This window comes from Dromiciops gliroides, chromosome X, assembly GCF_019393635.1.
Source record: "Dromiciops gliroides isolate mDroGli1 chromosome X, mDroGli1.pri, whole genome shotgun sequence".
In the NCBI taxonomy this organism is placed as follows: Eukaryota; Metazoa; Chordata; class Mammalia; order Microbiotheria; family Microbiotheriidae; genus Dromiciops; species Dromiciops gliroides.
Window position 1 is genome coordinate 84,287,916 of NC_057867.1, and position 26,452 is coordinate 84,314,367.

General features: G+C 40.0%; 1 protein-coding gene across 1 annotated transcript; it reads right to left on the reverse strand.

The window, feature by feature from the left end:
* Positions 1 to 14,786: 14,786 nt before the first annotated feature.
* Positions 14,787 to 25,820, reverse strand: LOC122733838 (synaptonemal complex central element protein 1-like). The gene is made up of 12 exons (XM_043974546.1): positions 25,658 to 25,820; positions 22,373 to 22,432; positions 21,842 to 21,916; positions 20,176 to 20,223; positions 19,770 to 19,824; positions 19,288 to 19,377; positions 18,101 to 18,164; positions 16,478 to 16,544; positions 16,070 to 16,205; positions 15,674 to 15,763; positions 15,289 to 15,406; positions 14,787 to 15,069 (listed from the first exon to the last, which is right to left on the reverse strand). The coding sequence occupies exons 1-12, from the start codon at positions 25,797 to 25,799 to the stop codon at positions 14,974 to 14,976; spliced, it is 1,041 nt and encodes a 346-aa protein (XP_043830481.1). The 5' UTR covers positions 25,800 to 25,820; the 3' UTR covers positions 14,787 to 14,973.
* Between the last annotated feature and the right edge of the window lie 632 nt (positions 25,821 to 26,452).

A 26,452-nucleotide genomic window follows, 5' to 3' on the forward strand; every position in this document is an offset into this window, starting at 1 on the left:
GGCTGCTTGCGATGTTTTCTCCTTGACCTGGGAGCTCTGGAATTTGGCTATAATATTCCTGGAAGTTTTCATTTTGGAATCTTTTTCTTTTTTAACATTTGTTTCTATAAGATTTCTTGTTTCAAATTTTTCTCCATCCTTCCTCTCCCTTCCCTCATCCCCAAGACAGCAAGTAATCTGATATAGGTTATATATGTACAATCACATTAAACATATTTCTGCATTAGTCATGTAACGAGAGAAGAATCAGAGCAAAAAGGTAAAACCTCAAAAAAGAAAAACAACAGTACCAAAAACAATAGAAACAGTATGGTTTGATCTACATCCAAATTCAACAGTTCTTTCTTTTTTCTGGATTTGGAGAGCATTTTCTTTTTTTTTTTAATAGAATTTTATTTTCCAAAATATATGTAAAAACAAAATTTTAACATCAATTTTTAAAAAACTTTGTGTTCCAATTTCTCTTCCCCCCTCCATTCCCACCTCCTACCCACAAGAACTCAACAATTCAAAATAAGTTATATATGAGTTGTCATGTAAAAATACCCATATTAGCTAGTTGTGAGAGAAAACAGTCAAAAAAACCATAACTTCAGATTAAGGAATTGTCAAGGAGGAAAAGAAAAAAAAATTTTTTTAATGTGTTTCCATCTGTTTTCAGATACTATCAGTTCTTTCTCTACAGATGGGCTACAATTCTCATAAGTCCTTCAGGGTTGTATTGGATCATTGCCTTGCTGAAAATAACCACAAGCTTCCCAGCAGATCATCCCCCACTATTGCTGTTATTTTGTATACAGTACATTTCACTCTGCTTCAGTTCATGTAGGTCTTTCCAGGTTTTTCTGATAGTATCCTGTTCATCATAACCTGTATCATAACCTTAAGCTTGACAGTTTTCCTCATAAAAGCCCAACAAAGTAGGTACCATACATTTTGCCATTATAATCAATCATCATAACTCCCTCCATCCCACTCCCTTCCCATGACATTTACTCTATCTTTTTTTCCCTATTCCTCCTCAAAAGTGTTTTACTTCTGACTATCCTCTCCCTTGTTCTGTACTCCTCTTCCTTCCTTATCCTCTTCCCCTCTTACTTTCCTGCAGGGTTAAATAGATTACTCCTCCCAATTGGGTATGAAAGCTATTCCCTCCATGAGCCCACTCCAATGAGATCAGGGTCCCTGAGCTAATTCTGTGTTCTAAATTTTTCTTACTCCCTCTTCAACCCTCCCTATGAGATCAAGAAATTCAGTATGTCATAGTGGTGCAGTAATGCAGAACATCTTCATCTTCCTTGAAAGTGTTTTGCTTTTTACTGCTCTTTCTCCCAATCTGCCTTTTCCTGCTTCCCTTCTCCTACCCCCCTTTTCTCCCTTCCCCCCCCCAGGGCAAAAATATATTACTATACCTACTTGAGTATGTATGTTAGTCCTTCTTTGAGCGAATTCTGATGATATTAAGGTTCACTCATTCCACAACTCCTTCCCCCTCTTCTACTCTCCTCCATAAGCTTTTTTCACGTGAACTACCTCTCCCCAGACCATCTTTCCCCTTCTCCCTCCCCCAGCTTATTCCTTCTACACCTCAACCCTATTTTAATGATGTCATCATGGATTAGTTAGGTGGCACAGTGGACAAAACACCAGCCCTGGACCCAGGAGGTCCCAAGCCCAAATCCAGCCCCAGACATGAGACACCCCAACCTGTCTGTCCTACAAAGAACAAAACATAAATGCTTTACAGATATCATCCCTTCATATTCACTTCAGCCCTGTCTTCTGTGAATTTCTTACTGAGATAGTTCTTATGATTTCAAAGTATTATCTTCCCATGTAGGAATGTAAACAGTTTGATCTTTTAATATCCCTCATGAAGTGTTTTTCCTGTTTACCTTTTTATGCTTATCCAGGGTCTTGTATTTGAAAGTCAAATTTTCTATTCAGTTCAGATCTTTTCATCACAAATGCTTGAAAGATCTCTTTCTCATTGAAATTCCATTTTTGCCTCTGAAAGATTATACTCAGTTTTGCTGGGTATATGATTTTTGGCTGAAGTCCCAGTTCCTTTGCCCTCTGGAATATCATATTCCATGCCCTACAGTCCTTTAATGTAGAAGCTACTAGATCTTGCTTTATCCTTATTGAAGCTCCACAGTATTTGAATTCCTTTTTTCTAGCTACTTGCAGTATTTTCTCCTTGACCTAGGAGTTCTGGAATTTGGCTATAATATTCCTGGAGGTTTTCCTTTTGGGATCTCTTTCAGGAGGTGATCGGTGGATTCTTTCAATTTCTATTTTAGCTTCTGCTTCTAGAATATCCGGGCAATTTTCCTTCACAATCTCTTGGAAGCTTTTGTTTTGGTCATGGTTTTCAGGAAGTCCAATGATTTTCAAATTATCTCTCCTAGATTTATTTTCTAGGTCAACTGTTTTTCCAAGGAGATATTTCACATTGCCCTCTATTTTTTCATTCAATTGGATTTGCTTTACTGTGTCTTGGTTTCTCATAAAGTCACCAGCTTCCATTTGTTCAATCCTAATTCTTAGGCAGTTATTTTCATCAGACAGTTTTTTGGTCTCCTTTTCCATTTGGCTTTTCAAATTGTTGACTTTTTTCTCATGACTCTCCTGCATCGCTTTCATTTCCCTTTCCATTCTTTCCTCCTTTTCTCTACATCTTCTTTCTATTCCTCCTACTTTTTCTTCAAAGTCCCTTTTGAGAGCTTCCATGGCCTGAGACCAGTTCATATTTTTCTTGGAAGCTTTGGATATTGGAGCTTTGACCCTGTTATTATCTTCTTCTCTGAGGTTGTATTGTGGTCTACCTTACCCCCAAAAACGTTTTCGATGGTCTTCTGCTTTCTCTGCATACTCATCCAGGTTTACTATTTCTTGGCTTTTAACTCCTTCTTAAAGTGTGGTCCTGCTTCCAGGACACACTGTTCAAGCTACAGCGTGGCTTGGGCAATGGTTGGGCTTCTTCTCAGCCTGCCTGGCCTCATTTTCATTTGATTTTAAACTCTCCACTGGGAGGGTGAGGGTGGGGGCTGCTTCTCAGCTCCACTACTGTTCTCAGCTTCAGAGGGTCCCAGGTGTTTTGGGTTGAGTTGTGACAGGCTTTAATCTCACCTGGCCTTTTCTCAGGTCCAGAGATAACCTCAGGCCTACTTTACTAAGCTCCCGATTAGACTGCTCCCCTGCTCCCGTCCCCCACCTGGGTCTCCTGCCACTCAGGATTTCTTCCTGGTTCCCTGCTGGGGTGGGACAGTTGAATCCTTCCTCCCAGTCCACTGGCACCCCTGCACTTACCCCCCCGGGCCAGACATTCAGTCCAACCACACGCTCGGTTCCAGAAGACACCAGTGCTGCAGCTGATTCAGAGGCACTGGGGCAAATTCCTCTGGCGGGTGTCTGGTGTGTAGGCCTGATTGCGGGCTTAGGCTTTATTCGTGGCCCAGGACTGCCCCCTGAAATCTATCTATAGCTGGAAAAGACTCTCAGCCCATATTTTTGTGTTTTTCTGCCCCAAGGGTTCTTTTATTGCTATTTTAGGGGTGATTGTATCAGGAACCCTGTGGGTTTAATGTCTTTTCTCCACCATCTTGGCTCCACGCCCCCTCGGGATCTCTTTCAGGAGGTGATTGGTGGTTTCTTTTCATTTCTATTTTACCTTCTGTTTCTAGAATATCAGGGCAATTTTCCCTGACAATTTCCTGGAAAATGATGTCTAAGCTCTTTCCTTGATCATAGTTTTCAAATTATCTCTCCTGGATCTATTTTCCAGGCCAGCTGTTTTTCCAAGGAGATATTTCACATTGCCCTCTATTTTTTATTCATTTGGATTTGCTTTATTGTGTTGATTTTTCATAAAGTCATTTGCTTCTATTTGCTCAATCCTATTTTTAAGAAATTATTTTCTTCAGAGATCTTTTGTACCCCCTTTTCCATTTGATTGATTTGGCTCTTCAATATCTTGACTTTTTTTATCACCTTCCTTCATTACTGTTATTTCTCTTTATGTTTTTTTCCTCTACCTCTCTTATTTTATCTTCAAAGTCCTTTTTGAGCATTTCTATGGCTTGAGACCAATTCATATTTTTCTTGGAATCTTTGTATGTAGGAGCCCTGATGTTGCTATCAACTTCTGAGGGTGCATCTCAATCTTCCTTGTCACTAAAGAAACTTCTATGATCATTGCTCCCAGAATGTACTGTCCCAAGTTTCAGTGGGATCTAAGGTGGTACAATTTAAGGAGAAGCAGATTCTTCATTCACCTGACCCATTCTCTGGTCCATGGATAACTCCAGGCCAACTTGCTAATTGACCAGATAGCAAAACTTTGTGTGCTGTGACTGTTAGCTCTGACGAGGCTTCACCCTGCCCCCAACCTGGGTCGCCATCACTCAAGCCTACTTCCTGGTTCCCAGCAGGGGTGAAATACCCAAGTTCCACTTCTGCACCAGCAGAGATCCCTGTAATCTCCCCCAGCCAACCACTCAGCCCTTTCATTAGACTGAGAGCTAGTTCCAGACAACACTGGCCCTGCAGCTGATTCTGAGGCTCTGCGGGGTCTCTTTCTCTGACTCAGCCTGCCTGGGACTGGATCTGTGTCAGTGTGACTTTGGGGTTGGGCTCCACTCCCGCTCCAGCACTTCAGCTCCTCCTTTTGACCTTCTAAACTGTCTGTAGAATAGGGATTCTTAACCTAGGGTCTCTGAACTGTAATGATTGGAATGATGCCACCTGCTGGAGAGCTACTGTAGGAAAGCTCCACCATAAAGAGAAGGCATGTGAGGGCAAGCCATGTGGTCAAGGTCCTTGGCATCAACAAGTGACATTTGCTTGTGGGTACTGTCTATCAAGGCTACCAATCAACTTCAGGAGCCTCCCATTTCTAGCAGGAGGACACGAAGTAGGAAGTGGATGCTGGCAGAGGATTTTTTCCTCTTTTGGTTCCTGACCTCACCATGGCGGGTTGGATGATGGGGTCTCTTAGAAATAGTTAGATTTTTACCTTTCTCTCTGATCCTAATGCTCTTTAATAAATACTTAAACACTTAAATACTCTTGTATGAGATGATTATGGATTTGAGTCAGATTAAACTCTGAGGATGTGGTCTGGAAGGTACCCAGCCCTGCCCCAGTATAGTTCATTTAGAAGTTTATTGCTTGTCAAATTCTCACTGTCTCCTTTAAGTTTTATTGCCAATTAACAGTATTTTTACTTCTGCTCAGTCTCCCCACTTGTCAGCTACATATTAGTTTTGTCTGTAATCCATCATGTGTCAGAACCCCAGTCCCTGTTGAGTGGGTCAGGGAGTTTGCCCACCAATTCAATACTCGGGACTCAAGAAGAAAGGCCAGGGCTCGGCACAGAATGCAGCAATTAAGTTGAGACAAGATGTTAAGTGACATGTCTCTTTTTCTCGGAGCAGAATCCCCTTGGACCTGTGGTCCCAACAATGGATTATTCTTTTCTTCCCAACATAGCCGAAGATACATTTTAACTCTGTCATCCTTCTAGAATTAACATGACTACAGAACAATGCTGAAGCACCTGAGTGACTCATCCTGTTATTCAGGTTGAATATCTTTAGAGACAGAGGCTGGGAGAGGGGAGTCAGTGGGAACTATGAGATCTGAAACATCTGACTGTCACTCTCCCGTTTCCTCTTCCTTTGGTTTGACCTTGTTCCCCCTCCCCTTTTCCCCCTTGTTCCTGGAACACATATGCATGTCTCCATACATTGATCACGAGCTAAACACACACCCTGGGTGAGACAGGATTGGATGTTAGATTGTGAGCTTGAGGACTTCCCCCCTAACATTCCTATAAAAGGTCATGGCATGAATTAGCTAGCACGGCTCAGGCATTGAGTTTGCCCATTCCCATGGGAATGTAATAAATCTGTCTCTGCTTGACTTGGTGGTCTCCTCAAGTTATTTGGGTAAACTGAGGCAGTTTGCCCCATACACTCTTTTTTTTTTTTTGGTGAGGCAATTGGGGTTAAGTGACTTGCCCAGGGTCACACAGCTAGTAAGTGTTAAGTGTCTGAGGCTGGATTTGAACTCAGGTACTCCTGATTCCAGGGCCAGTGCTCTATCCACTGAGTCACCTAGCTGCCCCCATGCCCCATACACTCTTGCTAAAGCTTATAATTTATTGGTGACTACTCATCATATTTGAGATGGTCTAGCTAGAATTTTAACCCCTTACAGATGGCTGACCATAAAGAGGAAAGCTGAAACTCGATCTTCTGATCTTCCTGTTGGGTAAGAAATTTCCCCTACCCTGTCCCTTTAAACTCTATAAGTACTGCTAAGTACCTGCTGTTTTCTATTTTCATTTTCAAATGGGTTTTTTCAACTCCCTAAGTACCCCGTTCCTCATTTTAGTCTGTTTAACCAGACAAATGGGGGATAAGATCATGTTAGTGCTTTGTTTTTGTGGATTTTCTATTTTTATTTTTCTTTTTGTTAGAAGAGCAAGCAAGGTGCTCCCTCTCCCAACAATGCCTTTTCAGAGAAACCTCTGATTCCTGCAGCTTTTCCAAATTCTAACACTAATAGTTTCTCTTCTTTTGCATGCCTGGAGGCAATGCCCCAACCACATGTAGAAGCCCTCATGGGAGGGGAAATCAGGCCTGAGTTTGAAACCAAGCCATACACCACAAAACCAAGGTGTGCACCAGGTGGGAGAGATGGTCCCCTCCCCTTCTCTCGGGACCCCACCTCTTCCCCCTTCTCTGGTGCCACCTCCTACTACTCCCATGGCCAAGCTCCTTGATCCTCCTGCCAGGGAAGTCCAGAGATCTAATCTACCCTTCTCATCTTGCTCATGCAAAGCTTTCTCTACGTACATTTGCAGCTTCTATTCAGTTGCTGAAGCAATCAGTCTCAGCTCTTCCTCAGTCTGGCTGTGATTCTGACTCGACCGGTTGTGGTTCTCCCAAACCAACCTTAGAAAACCCTTTAAATTCCAGATATGCTCGTTTTGTTCATAATTTTGTTAACCTGCTTTTGTCTTTAATTAGTAACCTTTTTATAAAGCATGTGTATTATGAAAAGACAGAGAAAATAGAGGGGTTAAAGATGACAAACTTAAGATGAATAAAAATGACAATCATATTTCAAGAAGACATATTTTACAGAAATGTAGAAGTAAGCAGCAAGGTATTAATATGAGTATTGGGGATTTTAGATATCAGAATCAAAAGTGTTCCAAATTCACTCAGAGAAATAATGTCAGTTCAGAGGTTACATAGGATTTCTATGCTATTACATCTACATTTTGAAATTAACAGTATGGGTTTATTTTCATAGAGATTTTCATGCTTTTGAGATTGTGTTTTATACTTAGCTTTAAAAAAAGGAAATATTTGTAAAAGCTTTTTATAGTTATGTGATCAAGTTTATATTTTCTAATACTCTTATTAATGTTAAATTAATATTCAGTTAATAATGTTTAATATTATCAGTCATTTACATTCATTTGATTTCCCTACTTTGAATTTCATTGTGTGGAGACAAAGTTTTAATTGGGGAATGTTAACTAAGTGGCTTGCTGCAATATAGGGGCAAAGAAAGAGACTGGCAGCCTCCTTCAAAACAGAGCAGGATTTATTTAACAAGAACAAACTTAAAAAAAAACAAAACACAAACAGGATCAGTAGGATCAAGGGAAAGGAAATAAAATGGGGAAAGGGAAATTATACAACCTGAATAACACCACCCCCAGGAATCAGCTGAGAATACACAGCAGCATCCTGTCACTTTCCAGCTTCCAGCTAGAATGGCAAATCCCCTACCCCCTTTTCCCCAGCAGACCCCAGACAGCCCCCAGCCAATTGGCTGGCCACTCTGACAGTCACATGGCTGCCCTCACTAGGCTTCCAATCATTATAATTTTGCCAGGCCTATGTAGGCATCAGCAAGTGGTGATGACATGAGGTGCCAGCACCATGGTGATGGCTACAACCAGTGGGTGGAGCACCATGCTGTTTGCAGAGGCCCAGAGGCAAGTGACCATTCTAGCCAAAAGATGGGGTCATAAAAACCTCAAATAACAATTAATTCTTTACAATTTCTTTTATTCTTCCATATGTATTTTCTTCTATTCATTCATCTATCTAATTTTGAAACAATGCAAGATGGTTTTGATTTCTTAATACAATGTAAATTCCAGGAGTATTGTGCTCCCAGTTCTTTGTTTTTGTTATTTTTTTTTCTCTCAACTGATTATTTGATCAAACTCTACAAAGCATTTCTCTGGCAAATTGGTTGCCATGGCAAGTGCAAATTGATTCTAGAAGTATTATTTTTGATAAGCATATTCAAAAAAAAGAGAAGGGAACATTTGTAAAAGTTTTTTTTTTTTTTTTAGTGAGGCAATTGGGGTTAAGTGACTTGCCCAGGGTCACACAGCTAGTAAGTGTTAAGTGTCTGAGGCCAGATTTGAACTCAGGTACTCCTGACTCCAGGGCCGGTGCTCTATCCACTGTGCCACCTAGCTGCCCCAAAGTTTTCTTTTTTTAAAAAAGGTTTTCTTTAAGATTGTGTTGTTTTAACTTGTATTTAAATATGTTCTGACTTTTCACAAAAGTAATTGTATACTTAGTAAAAAAAAAGTATTATTTGAAATTATTGCATAATTGTATATTGTATTCTGAGTCAAGGTACATTCACATTTTTTGTGATCATTACTATCCTCAATTTTTAAATCCATATGAGACTTGGATTACGGGAATTTATCATTTAAGATATTAATTGCCTTCATTCTGAGTTATCAGATGCCAGTTGGCCAAGATAACATCCAATCACAAGAGGAATACATGCAAGAGCAGACACTGAACTGTCACATGAGGGGAGACATGCATGAAGTCAAGGTACGGCCGAGGGAACGGCTTTTGACAAATGTTGAGGTCGGTTCCTCTTGGTTTAATTTTTCCCCACAATATTGTACAGATGGCTGGAAGTTTTGATCCCACCCATCTCATTCTACACCTGGCTTTTATGCCCCCTCCTATATGCCTGATGCCATGGATGTCTCAATCCTATGCATGAGATTAAGTATGACTCATTTTCCTCTAATATGTTCGGTGGCATGGACGTATATCCCATCCACCTATTTTAAGTGAGCAGTATATATTGCTCATGTGGGAATGCTCATACGCCATCATTTCTCTGTTCTTTTATGGTAACCCCCATAATTATCTCAGGTGTCATGATAAATACAGTGTTGGATTTGGCCTTGACATCTGTTATCAATTATATTAGATTCTTTAATTTCTCATAATGGCATGAGGATAATTAGGCAGATGATGCAAAAAGTGATGAAACAAAGATAAAAATTATTTTTTTTAATTAATATCACAGCAATTATCTTCTCAATTTACCCTCCACAAGGGGGAACTACGGTAATATTAAGTCTTAGAAAATGTTTCAATTTTTGTTTTATTATGTTTCATGTGTAACAACTAAGATTTTGAATTCCCTTAGACATGTTTTTAAGAACTCTCATTGTTTGATATGATTATTGAAAAAGCTATTTTAAAGTTGTATTAAGCTCAGGTTTTTAGGAAATTTTCCTGGCTGATTACCAGCATCCACAACTACACCCAGAGGACATCCGAAGAATCATCTGAGAAAAGACTTTCAAAGACTTTAAGTGAACAGTTTTATTTTGTTGATTTTTATTCCCTTCTGTTATGTATACCATTTGTAACATGTATTCTCTGCAGAGGCCCTCCTTCTGCAGGCCAGTGTCAAAGTGCCAGTTCATGAGGGACCACCACTCTGGACAAAATTTTCCCTTTCTCTCTTTTCTATATTGTTATTAACATATTGTTTGTTAGCATAGGGTATTCAGTTATTTTTGACTGTTTCATCAAGGAAACACCCCACATTTCTTGAAGTAACAAATGGGGGACTATAATGATTGGAATGACACCACCTGCTGGAGAGCTACTGTAGGAAAGCTCCACCATAAGGAGGTGTGTGAGGGCAAGCCATGTGATCAATGTCCTTGGCATCAGGAAGTGATGTTTGCTTGTGGGTACTGTCTATCAAGGCTACCAGCCAATCAATTTGAGGAGCCTCCCATTTCTGGGAGGAGTACAGGAAGTAGGAAGTGGATGCTGGCAGTGTTTTTTCCTCTTTTGGTTCCTAATCTCACCATGGTGGGCCAGATGATGGGGGTCTCTTAGAAATAGATTTTTACCTTTCTCTCTGATCCTAATGCTCTTTAATAAATACTTAAACACTTAAATACTCTTGCTAAAGCTTATAATTTATTGGTGACTACTCATTAGATTTTAGATAGTATAACTAAAATTTTAGCCCCTTACAGAACATATATGTATGTATGTATGTATATGTATATGTGTATATGCACATATATAAACACACATACATATATACATATATGTATGATATGTATTTTACATATCTACCTGTTAATATGCATAGCTGTATTTCAGCATTACTGATTTCCTTTGTATTTTTAATTTTAACAAAAATCTGCCTTCTTTTCCTCTTCATGCAAAAAAGGGGGAAAACTGTTACAAAAATGTATAATTCATCAAAATAAATTCCATCATGGGATAAGTTCAAGAGTTATGTCTTGGGGTGCAAAAAAGCCAGTAACTTCTCAGAACCACCCACATGATCATAAAAAAACCTCTAAATGATGCCATAATATAATTCCTGGAGCAGTAGAACCCACAAAAGGATGACATGAGATCATTTTCCAGCCAAAGACAGCTTAGAAGGTTGGCAGGAAAGGTCTGTTGTACCAAGGTGCCTTGCAGATCCAGCCCCAGGCAAACCACTCCAGAGAAACAGATCCCCAGAGCCTCTGAATCACTGCAGTCACAGCTTCTTCCAGAACTAAGCTCATGGTCTGCTAAGAAGGCTAAGTAGTTGGCCGGGGGTAGATTACAGGGATCTCTGCTGGTGCAGAGGTGGAACTTGAGTGTTTTGTCCATGCTGGGAATCAGGAAGTAGTCTTAAGTGGTGGTGATGCAGATGGAGGAGAAACACAGGCTCACCAGAGCTAGCAACCACAGTGAAACAGATTTTTTGTTTCCAAGTTAAGTAGGCAAGTAGGCCTGGAGTTATTTACAGACCAGAGTAGAGGCCAGGCAAGTAAAGAATGTGCCTCACCTTAAATCATACCACGTGGGACCCCCTATAGCTTGGGACAGTGTGCCCTAGAAGTGCCCCCTTTAAGAAGGAGTTAAAAGTCAAAACATAAGCTAGTAAAATGAACAGACAGAAAAGGATGCAGACCATAGAAAGTTTCTTTGGTGACAAGGAAGATCAAAATCCACCCTCAGAAGTAGATAACAAAGTCAAAGCTCCTACATCTAAAGCCTCCAAGAAAAATGTGAATTAGTCTCAGGCCACAGAAGCACTCAAAAAGGACTTTGAAGATAAAGTAAGAGAGGTAGAGGGAAAAAATAGAAAGAGAAATGAGAGTGATGCTGCAAAGTCATGGGGTAAAAAGTCAACATCTTGAAAAGCCAAATGGAAAAGCTTTCTGAAGGAAATTGTTTAAGAATTAGGATTGAACAAATGGGAACTAATGACTTTATGAGAAACTAAGACATAATAAAGTAAATCCAAATGAATAAAAAAACAGAGAGCAATGTGAAATATCTCCTTGTGAAAACAGCTGACCTGGAAAATAGATCCAGGAGAGATAATTTGAAAACCATGATCAAGGAAAGAGCCTAGACATCATCTTCCAGGAAATTGTCAGTGAAAATTGCTGATATTCTAGAAGCAGAAGGTAAAATAGAAATTAAAAGAATCCACCAATCACCTCCTGAAAGAGATCCGAAAATGAATACTTCCAGGAATATTATAACCAAATTCCAGAGTTTCCAGGTCAAGGAGAAAACACTGCAAGCAGCCAGAAAGGAACAATTCAAGTACTGTGGAACCCCAGTCAGGATAGCACAAGATCTAGCAGTTTCTACATTAAAGGATTTGAAGGCATGGAATATGATATTCCAGAGGGCAAAGAAACTGGGATTACAACCAAAAATCACCTGCCTAGCAAAACTGAGTATAATCTTTCAGGGGCAAAATTGGGACTTCAATGAAAAAGAGGACTTTCAGGCTTTTGTGAAGAAAATTTGACTTTCAAATACAAGACCCTAGAGAAGCATAAAAAGGTAAACAGGAAAAAGAAATGAAGGAGGTTAAAAGGTTATACTGTTTACATTTCTACATGGGAAGGTGATACTTCTAACTCATAAGAATTTTCTTAGTATTAGAGCAGCTGAAAGGAATAAATTTAGACAGAGGACAGAGGGAGGAATTGATTATGAAGGGATGATACATATAAAGCATTTATTTTTTATCTTTTTTTGTGGTGCAGTCAGGGTCGGGTGGCATACCAAGGATCAAGTAGCTGGTGAGTGGCTTGTGTCTGAAGGCAAATTTGGGCTCAGGTCCTCCAGGGTTCAGAGTGGGTGCTTTTTCCACTGTATCACCTAGCTGCCCCATGATGACATCTTTAAAATAAAATTAAGGGGTGAGAGAATCACACTGGGAGAAAGGGAAAGGGAGAGGTGAAATAGGATAAAGTATCTCACAAAAAAAAAAAAGAAAGAAAAAGCTAATGGAGTGGAGGGTAAGATGCAGGAGGAGAGGGGGAATGAGTGAGCCTTACTCTCATCAGAATTGGCTCAAAGAGGGAATAACATACACACTCAAGTGGGTATAGTAATAGCCCTGTTGGGAAGTGGGAGGGAAAAGGAACAAGGGGGTAAGGTTCAAGGAATGGAGGGCAGAAGGGAGAGGCAGTCAAAAGCAAAACACTTTTGAGGAGGGAAAGGGTAAAAGAAGATAGAAAATAGAGTAAATATCATGGGGAGCAAAGAGGATGGAGGGAAACAGCAATAGTAAGTGGAGAAAAAATTTGAAGCAGAAACAAGAGGAATGTAAGATGAGGATAAGGATGATGATGGTACTTTGCTGGGCTATTGTGAAGAAAATTCTTTGTCAGGTATAAGGTACTATATAAATATAAGCTATTATTGTTGTTGCAATAATCAATCTCATGGGTGTTTTGCAAGGAAATCTCCCTTTTTAAGTACTATATAAATGTAGTTTACTATTAAAAAAAAAAAAAAGATGAGCAGGATGCTATCAGAAAAACCTGGAAAGACTTACATGAGCCAATGCAAAGTGAAATGTACTGTATACAAAATAACAGGGGCAGCTAGGTGGTACAGTGGATAGAGCACCAGCCCTGGAGTCAGGAGTACCTGAGTTCAAATCCAGCCTCAGACACTTAACACTTACTAGCTGTGTGACCCTGGGCAAGTCACTTAACCCTAATTGCCTCACTAAAAATAATAATAATAACAAAATAACAGCAATATTATGAGATGACCTGCTGCAAAAGACTTGGTTATTTTCAGCAATACAATGATACAAGACAACTCTGAAAAACTTATGAAAAATGTGATCCATCTACAGAGAAAGAACCAATGGTATCTGTTGTTTTGTTTTGTTTTTGTTTTTTTTGCTGGACAATGGGGGTTAAGTGACTTGCCCAGGGTCACACAGCTAGTAAGTCAAGTGTCTGAGGCCAGATCTGAACTCAGGTACTCCTGAATCCAGGGCCGGTGCTCTATGCACTGCGCCACCTAGCCGTCCCCGAACCAATGGTATCTGAATACAGATGGAAGTGTATTTTATTGTTGTTGTTAGTTCCTTTTTCTAAAATTTTTTGTCTGCTATGTTTTCCATGAGTATACATGTATAAGTAAAAAAAAAAAATCATTCTTGGGAGGAGGTAAGGGAGAAAAATTTGGAATTAGAACTCTTATAAAATCAAATGTTGAAAACTAGCTCTACACGTAACTAGAAAATAATAAAATACTTTTATGATAAAAAAAGTTATGTCTTAAGTTGCATTTTTGAGTTCTTTACTTCTCTAACAGGAATAAAAGAATTACCATTTTCATTATCAGGGCAAATGGCTGGTAATGTTCCCAGGAAGAGAGATATGTAGAGGTTTTTTTCTAATCAGTAAAAAGCAATTTTCTCTCTTGGAAACCTTTTTCCCCCATATTGATAAAGAATTTTTTTAAATTTGTACAAATATGTATATCCAAGCAAAATACATTTCTACATTAGTCATTTCTTAAAGAATATGTGTATACATAGGTACATATGTATTGTTGTCGTTGTCCCATCGTTCATTCTCAAAGAGGATCATGACATCAGGAAGTAACGTCATGACTTGAATATTCATGTCCCTGTCACCCTATCTCATCACATAGAGGGCCTATGGACAGCAAACCTGTGTGACACCACTCCTCCACTTCAATAAGTCTTTCTGTTACCACCAACGTGGAAATGTCTGTTTACCATTTAAAACTCTTTACCACATCACCACCACCCACCTTTCCAGTCCAACTACATTTTATTCTTCCTTCCACATGCTGCATTCCAGCCAAACTGACTTCACACCTAAAATATATTCCCTCCTTGTTTCTATCTTGCAGTGAAATCTTTCATTTCCTATAAGGCTAAAGCTCAACTACCTCCTACTACTATATAAAGCCTTTCCTGAAGACCTTCCTGGTACCTACCTCCACAATAATCATTTTGTATCCAGCTTACATCTCCCTATAAATGTACATGTTGTCTTCTCTGCCTAACAGACTTCAAGAGAACAGGAACTATTTAACTTCTTTTTATCCCTAACACCTAACCCAGTGCCTGGCACTAGGTGCTATTAGATGCTTGATTGATTGATGGGCTAAAACCTTAGAATAAGGACAGAAGCACAGCCAGATCCAAAAGTAGAGAATGAGAAATTTTTTATTCAAGTAGACATCTCAAGGGTCAGGCTTTATGGCCCAAGTTCCACACTTATGTTTCTCCAAATTGGTGCAAACAAAGCTTCACCTCACTTATGCGACAGGTGGCCAAACTCCCTGGGCCCCTCTAAGATGAGGACGGACCTAGTGAGCTTGGGTGTTCACCAGGACCAGGCCTGAATTCTTGATCTTTCTTCTGCATCCTAGGAATCTCCATGACAGTCTGGGGGGATGGGGCAGAAAAGGATAAGGATGGACCAAGAGCCAGTTAAGAGTGACATCCCACCACTCACCTCTCCCTTTATTCTGTGTCTTTTATTAATCCTAGCTGCCAGCATCTTTCTTCCAGATATCTTTTTCTAGTTCCTTATGTCACTATCTCCTAGGTGCTTTTGATTCTTTTTCCTTGCCACTAGAAGATGGAGATTTTCATAATATCTACCTCTCTCTCACCCACATTGGTAGCAATACCACCTTCCCCTTCAGCAGCTTCCTCTGGGCTTCTCTCCTTGGATCCTCCGATAGCACAGTGGCCAACAGCTTCTAGCTCCCTCTTCAGCCTGTGCCAGGAGCCAGAAACGGAGAGCCCAAGCTGAGCTGAGTTATACAAGGGAGATGGACAGAGAGAAACAGAGTGAAGAAGAGAGAAAGAAGGGAAGAAGGAAGAAGCTGGAGAGAGATAGAGAAGAAAACATTGCTGAAAAGATGGATCCAGAGAGACACAGACACAGACACAGAGAAACAGTAAGAGGTTAAAGAGAGACGGAAGAAAAGACACAGATAACCAACTGATCACCACCTCTTCTGGGGTGCCTTGGGGGTTTCACCTTTGGTATTTCTGCTGTAGCTGGTGATAGCGTAGGGAAGCTGCTTCCAGGAATTCTGTGGCTTTCTTGTTTTCTTCCTCAAACAGTTGCCTAAAAAATGTTACTTGGAAATTAAAGGGGCAGCTAGGTGGCACAGTGGATAGAGCACCGGCCCTGGAGTCAGGGGTACCTGAGTTCAAATCCGGCCTCAGACACTCAACACTTACTAGCTGTGTGACCCTGGGCAAGTCACTTAACCCCAACTGCCTCACCAAAAAAAAAAAGAAAAAGAAAAAAAAATAAGGAAATTAAAGCAGCCACTTCTGGCAAGTACTGCTCAAACCCTGTCCCCCATCCCAACCCAGCCAACCCACCTCTATTTCCTCCTCCTTCCCTAGGAACCAAGCAAAGGTTTACACAGCTGCAGCAGCCTCCTCACTGCACAGGAAGGCATCTATGCTGGTGACAGCCGCAGCTTCAGTCTTGGCCTCAGGTGGGGTCAGTCTGTCCAGCTGCTTCTGGATGCTCTCAAGCTTCTTCAGAGTTAGTCTTTCTGCTCACAGGAGCACAATTATTTCAGACATTCTCTCATCAGGGATTTTCCTGTTCCTATCCAGCCTCCTTTCCCAAAGACTCTGAACAGGTGGACACCTCAGTTTTGGGCTCTATTTAGAACAAATTTTCATCTCCCCCAACACGGGAAAGGTATCCTTGGGAGAATCTAGAATGCAGTCCTAGGAATGGAGGAGCTCATTTTCTCAAAAGGGGCATTATTCACCTTTCTTCCCTCACTAGAACCCTCTGCCCCCCAATACAGTTACTCACCCTCCATCAGAAGCTGTTCTTTGTTGTTGTTGATGTTGCTCATTTCCTGGGACAGTTTGTCTACCTTCTAATAGAAGGAAAAGAAGGTCAGCTGTGCCTAAAGATCCCTCTCTCCAAAGTCATGCCTGTCCTCACACCTTACTGTAGAAGTTCACTGGGGCAGCTAGGTGGTGCAGTGGATACAGCACCAGCCCTGCATTCAGGAGAACCTGAGTTTAAATCTGGCCTCAGAGACTTGACACTTAGTAGCTGTGTAAGCCTGGGCAAGTCACTTAACCTTCACTGCCCCCCCCAAAAAAAAATAGTTCACAAAATTTCAGTAAGAAAGGACATCAGATGAGTGAGATGAGCAGAACCAGGAGAACACTGTACACAGTATCATCAACATTATGTGATGATCAGCTGTGATAGACTTGATTCTTCTCAGCAATACAAAGGTACAAGATAGTTCCAAAGGACTCATGATAGAAAATGCTCTCCAAATCCAGGATGGCATCCAGATGCAGAATGCACCATATTTTTATGACCTTTTGTTTTTCCTTTTTTTGAGGTGTTTCCCTTTTGTTCTGATTCTTCTTTCACAGCATAACTAACGCAGAAATATGTCTAATGTGATTGTGCATATATAACCTATATCAGATTGCTTCCTGTCTTGGGGAGTTTGGGGGAGGGAGGGGAAGAAGGGAGAAAAATTTGAAACTAGAAATCTTATAAAAACAAATGTTGAAAACTATTTCTACCTGTAACTGGAAAATAATAAAATACTTTGATAATTAAAAAAAAAAGAAAGTGGTTGGGTTTCTCTTCACTGGAAGTATTCAAATAAAAGGTGAATGACTAAAAAAGAAAAAAAGAAAGGACATCAGAGGCTTTTTTTCCTAACAAGATTTTTTTACATCACCAACAGATAATCCTCTAATTGAAAACTTCCATGAGATTTCATATCTAGATTTCTTAAAACCTTCTAAAAACCATGTTTGCCCTCCTCCATGTTCAACAAAACTTCTTAATCTATATGTTCTCCCTAACCACTTTCTTTTTTTTCTTTTTTTGGTGAGGCAATTGGGGTTAAGTGATTTGCTCAGGGTCACACAGCTAGTAAGTGTCAAGGGTCTGAGGCTGGATTTGAACTCAGGTCCTCCTGAATCCAGGGCCAGTGCTCTATCCATTGTACCACCTAGCTGCACCCCCTAACCACTTTCTTTATAAACATTTTTATTTATCATTTTGAGTTCCAAATTTTATCCTCCCTTCCTTTCTTCTCCTCCCCCCCTTCCTGGAGGCTGTAAGCAATCAGTTATGGCTTATACATGTGCAATTATGTAAAACATTACCATATTAGTCATTTTGTACAAGAAAACTTGAATAAAAGGGAAAAGATGAAAGAAAGTGAAAAACAGCATGCTTCAGTGTGTGTTCAATCAAAATCAGTTTTTTCTTTGGAGGTAAATCTAACTATACTTTCAATTCACCCTCTGCTCTAAACTATGGTGGTTATTTACTGTCCCCTTCTGCATGTTAAGTACCTTTGTTCAAATGTTCCCCATATCCTGCACCCCACCTTCCATACTCCCCACCAATAACCACTTTTCTTTAGGTACTAAACAAAGGTTATTCCCTTACATGGAATTCCCAGAGGGTCTTATGCTTCTCCACCATTTCCTCTAGCTGCTGGTCAAACTCCATTCTGAGAAGAAGAAAGCACAGGACTGGTAAGGGTTATGACCAGAAGATGCTCACCCTCCAACCCAGTCACTAATCCCAGACCTTTGGGACCAATCCAGCTCCGCCCCCTTCCAGGAAGTCTTTCTGGGATTCTACCAGTAGAAAAAGTCTCTCCTTTTACATATTTCCTACATTAAACTTCAACTGTCTCATCACTTATAGAGTCACTCAATTCCAGAACTAGAAGGCCTCTAGTCTAGGCTTCTTACTCTAAAAATCAAGAAACTAAGAGAAGAGAAGAAAAGAAAGTCTTGACAATCAGCTGGGAACATAACCCATAGCTGTCTGAACAGCAGTGCTCTCTGGGTCTTAATTTCTTCCCCTATAAAATTAGATCTAACTGTACTTGGTGTTTTCTAATTTCCCTTTGGGGGCAGCTAGGTGGCACAGTGGATAAAGCACCAGCCCTGGATTCAGGAGTACCTGAGTTCAAATCCGACCTCAGACACTTGACACTTACTAGCTGTGTGACCCTGAGCAAGTCACTTAACCCTCATTGCCCCCCCCCAAAAAAAAGAAAAGAAAAATGAACACTGTTTAGGGGGCAGCTAGATGGCTCAATGGATAAAGCACTGGCCCTGGATTCAGGAGGACCCAAGTTCAAATCCGGCCTCAAACACTTGACACTAGCTGTGTGACCTTGGGCAAGTCACTTAACCCCCACTGCCCCCCAAAAAAATTTTTTTTTAATTTATTTTTAATTTCCCTTCAAGCTCTGCCAGTATAACTAATTACCTACAAACCTTTCAAGGTAAGAAGAAATGCAATACAAAGCCTGAACAACTTAGTCAGGTGACTCAAGAAACTTGCATATGCCTAATTGTGCAACACTGGGCAAGTCTCACCTTCTCTTTGGATCTCAGTTTTCTTACTTCTAAGTAATGTGCTTGAACTGCATGAGCTCCAAAGACCCTTCAAGCTTTTACGTTTTATGATTTGGGTCCTTTCTAGTCTTGCTTTCTGCGTCTCATATTTTGAGGAGGACTCACTCTTCTGACTCTAGTTTTCTTAAATTCACAATCTCAATTTTGCCTTGAATTCAGAAGTCAACAAGCATTAGCCTAAAGGCTGAAACAAGGTTTTACCTTTGATTTCTTTTCTTCAGTTTTTCTTCCTGGATTTTGGAACTCAGCTCATTTATCCTCTTCTTGCATCCCTCAGACACTGCCTGCTTTCTGGAGAATGAAAGGTTGAAGGAAGAGAGGTAACCTCAGAATTTGGTAAATCTTATCCTCTCTGGCAGTCCTTAAGAACTCCTTCTCAAAGTGGGGAGAAAGAGGAGAGAAGGGGATAAAGTACTCAGGAAATTTTAAAGAACTCATCTCAACATCTTTTTTTAAATGTTTCCCAGATGATTTGAAATAAATTTAAAATGTATTGAACTCAATTTTAATGTTTTTTTTCCTATCCAAGAATAAAGTAGACAGTATGGTAATATCACAAGCAAAACCAATGCACTAATGCCACTTAAGCACACTTTGCTGTAGCTTTTTCTCAAAGGATGCTGGATATGGAAAGAATTCTGGTGAAATAACAAGCAGGGGAAGTGAGAGAAGGAGCCACATACCTTAGGGCCTCAGTTTCTTTCTCCTGGCACTGCAGATGAAGCATCCTCAGAGTTTCTGGTATGAAAGATGTAAGTAGGTGGCCAAAGGGTCAGAAAGGAATTTAAATGTCACATGAACTATGTTCTCAGAAGCCTTGCCCTTTAAGAGTTACCTGACAATGGAGTCACATCCCCAATTCCCAATTATTACCTCTCAAACTACCCTATATTTAACTACTTTGCATTTATTTGACTTTGTTCTCTTTATATTTAATCTTAATTTAGTTAACACATATAGTTGTTGTCTTCACTATAATGTGAGTTCCTTGCAAGTTGGGGTTGTTTTATTCTATTTTTATCTGTAACACCTAGCATAGTCCCTGGCACATAGTAGGTGCTTAATAAAGGCTTGTTGATTGGCTGATACCTTGCTTCTTGCTCAAGATTTCCTTCAGCTGTGTCTCCTCCAAGCTCACTGCAAGTGACAGAAATCAGACAGTCAACCTCACCATTCTGTCCTCCCCCACTCTTTGTATTCTTAGGGCTAGAGCAAGTTGACTGGGCTAACAAAATGATTTCCTAAAAGCACATATCTGGGGGCAGCTAGGTGGCGCAGTGGATAGAGCAGTGGCCCTGGATTCAGGAATACCTGAGTTCAAATCTGGCCTCAGACACTTAACACTTACTAGCTGTGTGACCCTGGGCAAGTCACTTAACCCCAATTGCCTCACTAAAAAAAAAAAAAAAAGCACATACTTGTCCATGTTGCTCTTCTCTACTCAATCAAATTGAGTGGTTTCCTATGGTTTTTAGGGGTATATAGATCTAGAGCCAAAAAGAACCTCAAAGTCCCCCTCACTTTGAAGATAACAAATTGAAGACCAGAAGCAGAGTTTAAGTCAATAAAAAATAAATTCCTTTTTAGCTTTTAAGGCCCTTCTCACTTTTCCCCTAACCTTTTTTTTTTTTTTTGGTGAGGCAACTGGGGTTTAGTGACTTGTCAGGGTCACATAGCTAGTGTCAAGTGTCTGAGGCTGGATCTGAACTCAGGTCCTCCTGAATCCAGGGCCGGTGCTCCATCCACTGCACCACCTAGCTGCCCCTGCCCTAACCTATCTTTCTATCTCCATAATAGACTGTGCTCTACAACCCAGACAAACTGGCCTTCTCTCTGGTTTTCACCCAAGACACTATTTTATCCTCCTGTCTTTGCAATGGCCAGAGCTCATGACTAAAATATACTCCCTTCTTATCTCCACCTTACAACATTCCTCTCTTTCTTCAAGTACCACCATCTATTTGAAGTTCTCCCTGATCCCCACAACATTCTAGAGGGCTCCCTCAATAACCACGTCACATTTAACAACTATGTATTTACTCACTTGATATTCATTCCATATTTGTGTACCTGTTTTCTTCCCCGTTAGAATGTAAGCTCTTTTAGAAAAGGATTGTTTCATTCTTTGCATTTGTTTTTTCAGTGTCTGGACGATAACGATATGCACTTAAAAAATGCTTGTTAACTGAATGATTTGATACTGATCCTAATTTTATAGATAAAAAAAGTAAGGTCTAGAGAGTAGATGGGACTTTCACTAGGTGCCATAAGGGGAAAAACACATTCACATTATATATAAAACAGTAGGTAAATTGGAATGGAAATCAATAATCTCCAAAGTCTCTTCCTAATGTCACATTCTCAATGGATAGCTATAAAATGGGGGCATCTCAATATAATCAAGTGTGGGGTTTTTTTGAAATTTTATTTTAACTTGTGTCTTGTCTTCTTAGAGAGCTTTCATACAATAGGCAGAAACTGGAATAGATGATGGTTTCTATAGACTGTCCATATTTGTGGTTTGATATTGTTTATATCTCTTCTATCTCATTTCACTACCTAGCACAAAGCAATACACACAGCATGCACCCAATAGGAGTTTGTTGAATTAACCAGGAATTTAAAACTTCAAGATCTCACTGGCTCCTGTGAATGCAAGTATGGAAAGTAGACCTGGTAAGATAAAATCAGATGACTTTGGGATGGTATGGTAAGTTCTGGGGACAAAAGTGTTGTTTGAATTTGTGGCACCTACATTCATCAAGTTGTTTCTGCAAGGATTGCCTGTGGGCCTGGGTCTCACAGAGCTCCTTATTTGCAATTTTCTTAGCTGTCAAGAAAAAGACAAAAGGAGATCTTTACAAATTCCTAATCCCAACTTCTTCCACTTCCCCAGTTATTTTACTGTGGAGGAACCTGAAACTCCAAAACAGTATAGGGTCAGCTAGGTGGCACAGTGGATAAGGCACAGGCCCTGGATTTAGGAAGACCTGATTTCAAATCTGGCCTCAGACACTTGACACTAGCTGTGTGACCCTGGGCAAGTCACTTAACCCTCATTTCTCCCCCCCAAAAAAAAGAAGAAAGAAAGAAAAACAAAAAACCAGTAAAGAATTTATCTGAAATCAAACTTAAGGCACAATTCAGTGCATAGTTTCTGGGCTTCTACTCTGTGCTCTCTGCACCTTCTGGTAAATGAGTTTCAAGTACATAGAAGGAACACAAAGGCTACTGCGATAATTATCTCTACGTGGGGTTTTTTGGATTTCTCAAAGCCTTGCCTCACCTTGCTGTAGTTCATTAATTCTGCTGATCATGTCTTCAATCCTAGGCTCTGCAGTTCCTTCTGTGGGCAGGTAAGAGAATTAGTTAAAATAAGGAACAATTTAGAGCAAGAATGAAGAACTTGATCTCAAGTATTCCAAAATCTTTGACATTATGGGCATTCTCTCCATGAGCACAGGTCACAAATTGTCTACAAATTATTATAAAATTACTATGGCCTAAAATTCCCACAAGTCAACTTACTCTTGAGTCTTTCTGAGACCAGTTCCTGTATAAGACATGTTTGCTCCATTACCAGGCCCAATTTTTAAAGTCTGTTAGTAGAGCCTATCAACATGGTGCTTCATTGGCAAAGACTCTGAAAGCCTTGATTCTCTTCCACACCAAGATCAATCAGTCATCAAGTATGTATTAAACATTGATATTTGCTAGGTACTGTGCCCTTTCTTGCCTAAGAGGGATACAAAGAAAAAGCAATGGTCCTCTGCCATGAGGAAGCTTACATTGTATTGGACAGATGACACATATAAATACAAGAAAACTTTTTCTAGGCTTGGGAATGTGGCTGTTAAGTTTTCATGGAGGAGGTGGCACTTGAATTGATCTTTCAAAAAAACCAGATTTTTATGAGGCATCAGTAAGAAAGAGATTAATTCCACACATAGAATATAACTGGTGCAGAGGGATGCACACAAGAGGTGGCATCCCATGTGAGAAGACTAGAAAGAAGAAGGCCAATTTGGCAGAACAATGTGGTTTGTGAGCGGGAATAATGTGTTACTGGTCCTGGAAAGATAAGCCAAGAGAATAGAAAGGTTCCGTTTCCAGCATCACAACATGTGAGGGCCAGAAAGGACCTCAGCAATAAGAAATTAACCTGACATATATGTTAACCAAAAGCTAACAAAAGATACTTTTTTTTCCTTTGTTAAGCGTCCAGGAATACATGAGCTTCATAATGACAGACTGGCAGTTTTTCTAAGTGGTAAGCACTCTGAAGAAAGCCAAAGAGAAGGATAAAGAGGGTAATGATAGCTGTCTTCAAGTAAGTGAGGCTGAAGAGGTAGTATGAAATTGTTCAGTGTGGTCTAAAGAACCAGGATGGAGAAGAGTTAGGTCGAAGATTTGGGGGTTTGTGTCACAAGTTAGTAACTAGCCATTTATAGATGAGGAAACTGGGGCCCAGAGAGGTGGTCAACCATTCATATAGTACTTTTATTTTACTTTTATTTTACATTTTCTTTGATTCCTTTGGGATACAGAGCTAATAGAAGTACTGATGGGTCAAAGGGTATGTACAGTTTTGTGTTCCAGAATGGTTGTGTATTGGTAAACCTATTTTTCTACATTCTCCAACATTTGTCATTTTCTTTTTCTGCCATATTAGCCAATTGTGTAGGTGTGAGGTGGTTCTTCAGGGTTGGTTTGATTTGCATTTCTCTACTCATTACTCATTTAGAGCATTGTTATATGATTGTTTACTCATAAACTGTTTCTTCATCTATAGATCTGACAGGTAAATATTTCTGTGGTTCCCTAATTTGCTTATGACCTCACCCTTTGTGTCTACAAAATATACCCAGGTTACTCAAGTCTCATCCATTAATCCATCCTATGTGACGCTGCCTACTCACACATGTGTACTTTGTACTTTTAAGTACTTTCCTGTATTTATAAGGACTTGTTGTCTTCCACTCCCAAAGCCTATTAGTGGATTTGTTTCTTTGAGTAGGGCTTGTTTTGCATTTTTTGGTTGTTTTATTTTTTGTTTGTTGTGCTTTGGTTTTTCCCTAAACTTAGCACAATGTGTGGCACATAGTACAAGTTTAATATATGGTTGTTCATTGCTTGCTTGTTTGCAGCTTAAGAGTCCTGGAAAACATTATCCAAACATCCACCAAAACACTGCCAAACCATGTTATTTACATTTGGGCCTTCATCCTGTCCACCTTCCCCTCCACCACTCAGCCAACAGACACACCTTGGATTTTGCCTTGGGATGCAGGGTTCTTAGATTTTGGTTTTATTTTTGTAGGGGACTGAACTCATATGGTTTCATTAGATTTTTTTCCCTTATGGTTTAAGCCCCAAGTTTTGAAATTCAGAAGGGTCAAAGTCAAATTGTTTGTGAAGTTTCTTGCAAATTAGTGTTTCTCCAGTGTGGGACACTGAGAAATTAATCCTTATTGCATTTGAAAGGCTCAAGGACTGTGACTGATGCCATTACCAGAGATTATTCCAGAAGGCGTATTCTGGATTGTGTTTGTCACTAATTTTTTTCCTCTTTTTTTTTGTGAAATGGTGATGGACTAGGGTGCAGAATAAAAAATACATTCGGATATGGGTAGCTGTGGATTTGTGGTTTTGTTTGAGGTGGAGAGAGGAGTACTGGACAGTTTTTAAAATAGTATTTACGAAGGAGCAACTAGGTGGTGCTGCAGTGGATAAAGCACCAGCCCTGGATTCAGGAGGACCTGAGTTCAAATGTGACCTCAGACACTTGACACTCACTAGCTGTGTGACCCTGGGCAAGTCATTGCCCCTACCAAAAGAAAAAACCAAAATAGCATTTATGAAACATTTTTTCTCCTCTACAAACAAAAGGTCAGAGAAGTTAGTTCAAAGGGAGATAGGTTGAGGTGTTGCGGTTTTGGAGGTGCTTTGGGGAGACTGGTGGCCTTTTGGAAAATACCAAGGTCTATGTAGGTATGTTATGGTAAAGGGTGATTGTTGCTTTTAGGGGTGTGAAGTTTTATTTTATTTTCTGGTGAGGTTTTATTTTAAGCATGTTTCTACAACACTATTCCGGCAAGTTCTTCCTACGTTTTTGAGTGTGCTTGTTGCTGAGGAAAGGTAGGGGAATGAAATTAATGTCATGATTGTGGGATCTTGGGGGGTTTTGGTGTGTTTCAAAACGACACAGTGAAGTGGGTATTCAGAGAGAGCGTCTTTTAATTTAGTATGTCTATATATGCATTTAGGTACTTTGCTTCCTAGTTTAACAAAAAGGTGAATGGAATGTCTACTTCCGGAATATGATGGTAACTGCTTGAGGATCGGTGAATTCTCTGAACCATTCTAAGTCAAAGTGGGTTTTTTAGTGATTTTATTTCAATCTGAAGTGTCTATACTACGGATCAGGAGGAAATGGGGGTGGGGTTAGGGTTAGTTTTTTAATAAAAGTTAATAAAAATATGTCATTTAGGTAGAAGGGGAAGGAAAACTTAGGCACTGGGAGTGTTCTGGGATGTCCCGAGAAGTAAATGAGAATTGAAGGGTCACCCACCGTTACTAAAACAACTGCCTCGGCCTTCTTCCGCACTCGACGAAGACTCCATGGCTACCGTCTCTTCTTGACGACTACAACGTACCGTTGTAACGTGCGCGTGCGTAGAAGATTGTCCACCTAAACCACTTCGCTCCGTCATTCTCTTTCCTTCTCTGTGTCCCAACCTCAGTGAGCCAAAAAACACAAATGTTTAATAACTCCTTTAATTTTTGTTTTTAGTTGACAGTACCATAACATCGTATAATTTACGTGTGAAAATTTAAATCTCGCAAATAGCGAAAAATAAAAAATAAATTTCAAAAACTTATTGAAAGGGCGCTGCTAGGTGGCGCAGTGGATAAAGCACCCGCCCTGGATTGAGCGAGGACCTGAGTTCAAATGCGACCTGACACTTGACACACTAGCTGTGTGACCCTGGGCAAGTCACTTAACCTTCATTGCCCTGCCAAAAAAAAAAACAAAAAACCACACACCAAAAAACTTATTGAAAGACCCCTTCGCGACTTTTGACCCACCGTACGTTTTGTGAAATTTTGTTTTGTATTCTCTTAAGGAAAATTTCCCTATAATCTAACATATATCTAACATTTCTGACTCTCTAAGTAAACACACTCAATGCAATGGAAAAGTGCACTGGAAATTTTTTTGAGGTTTTTTTTTTTTTTTTTTACTGTTTTTTTTACTGTTTTCTTCAACAACTTTCCCGGTTTATCACTTGCCAGTTAAAGGGAAAGAGCTTTTGACAGGCAACTTTTGACACATTGGTCCTTTGGCTAAACTTTTATTTGGTAA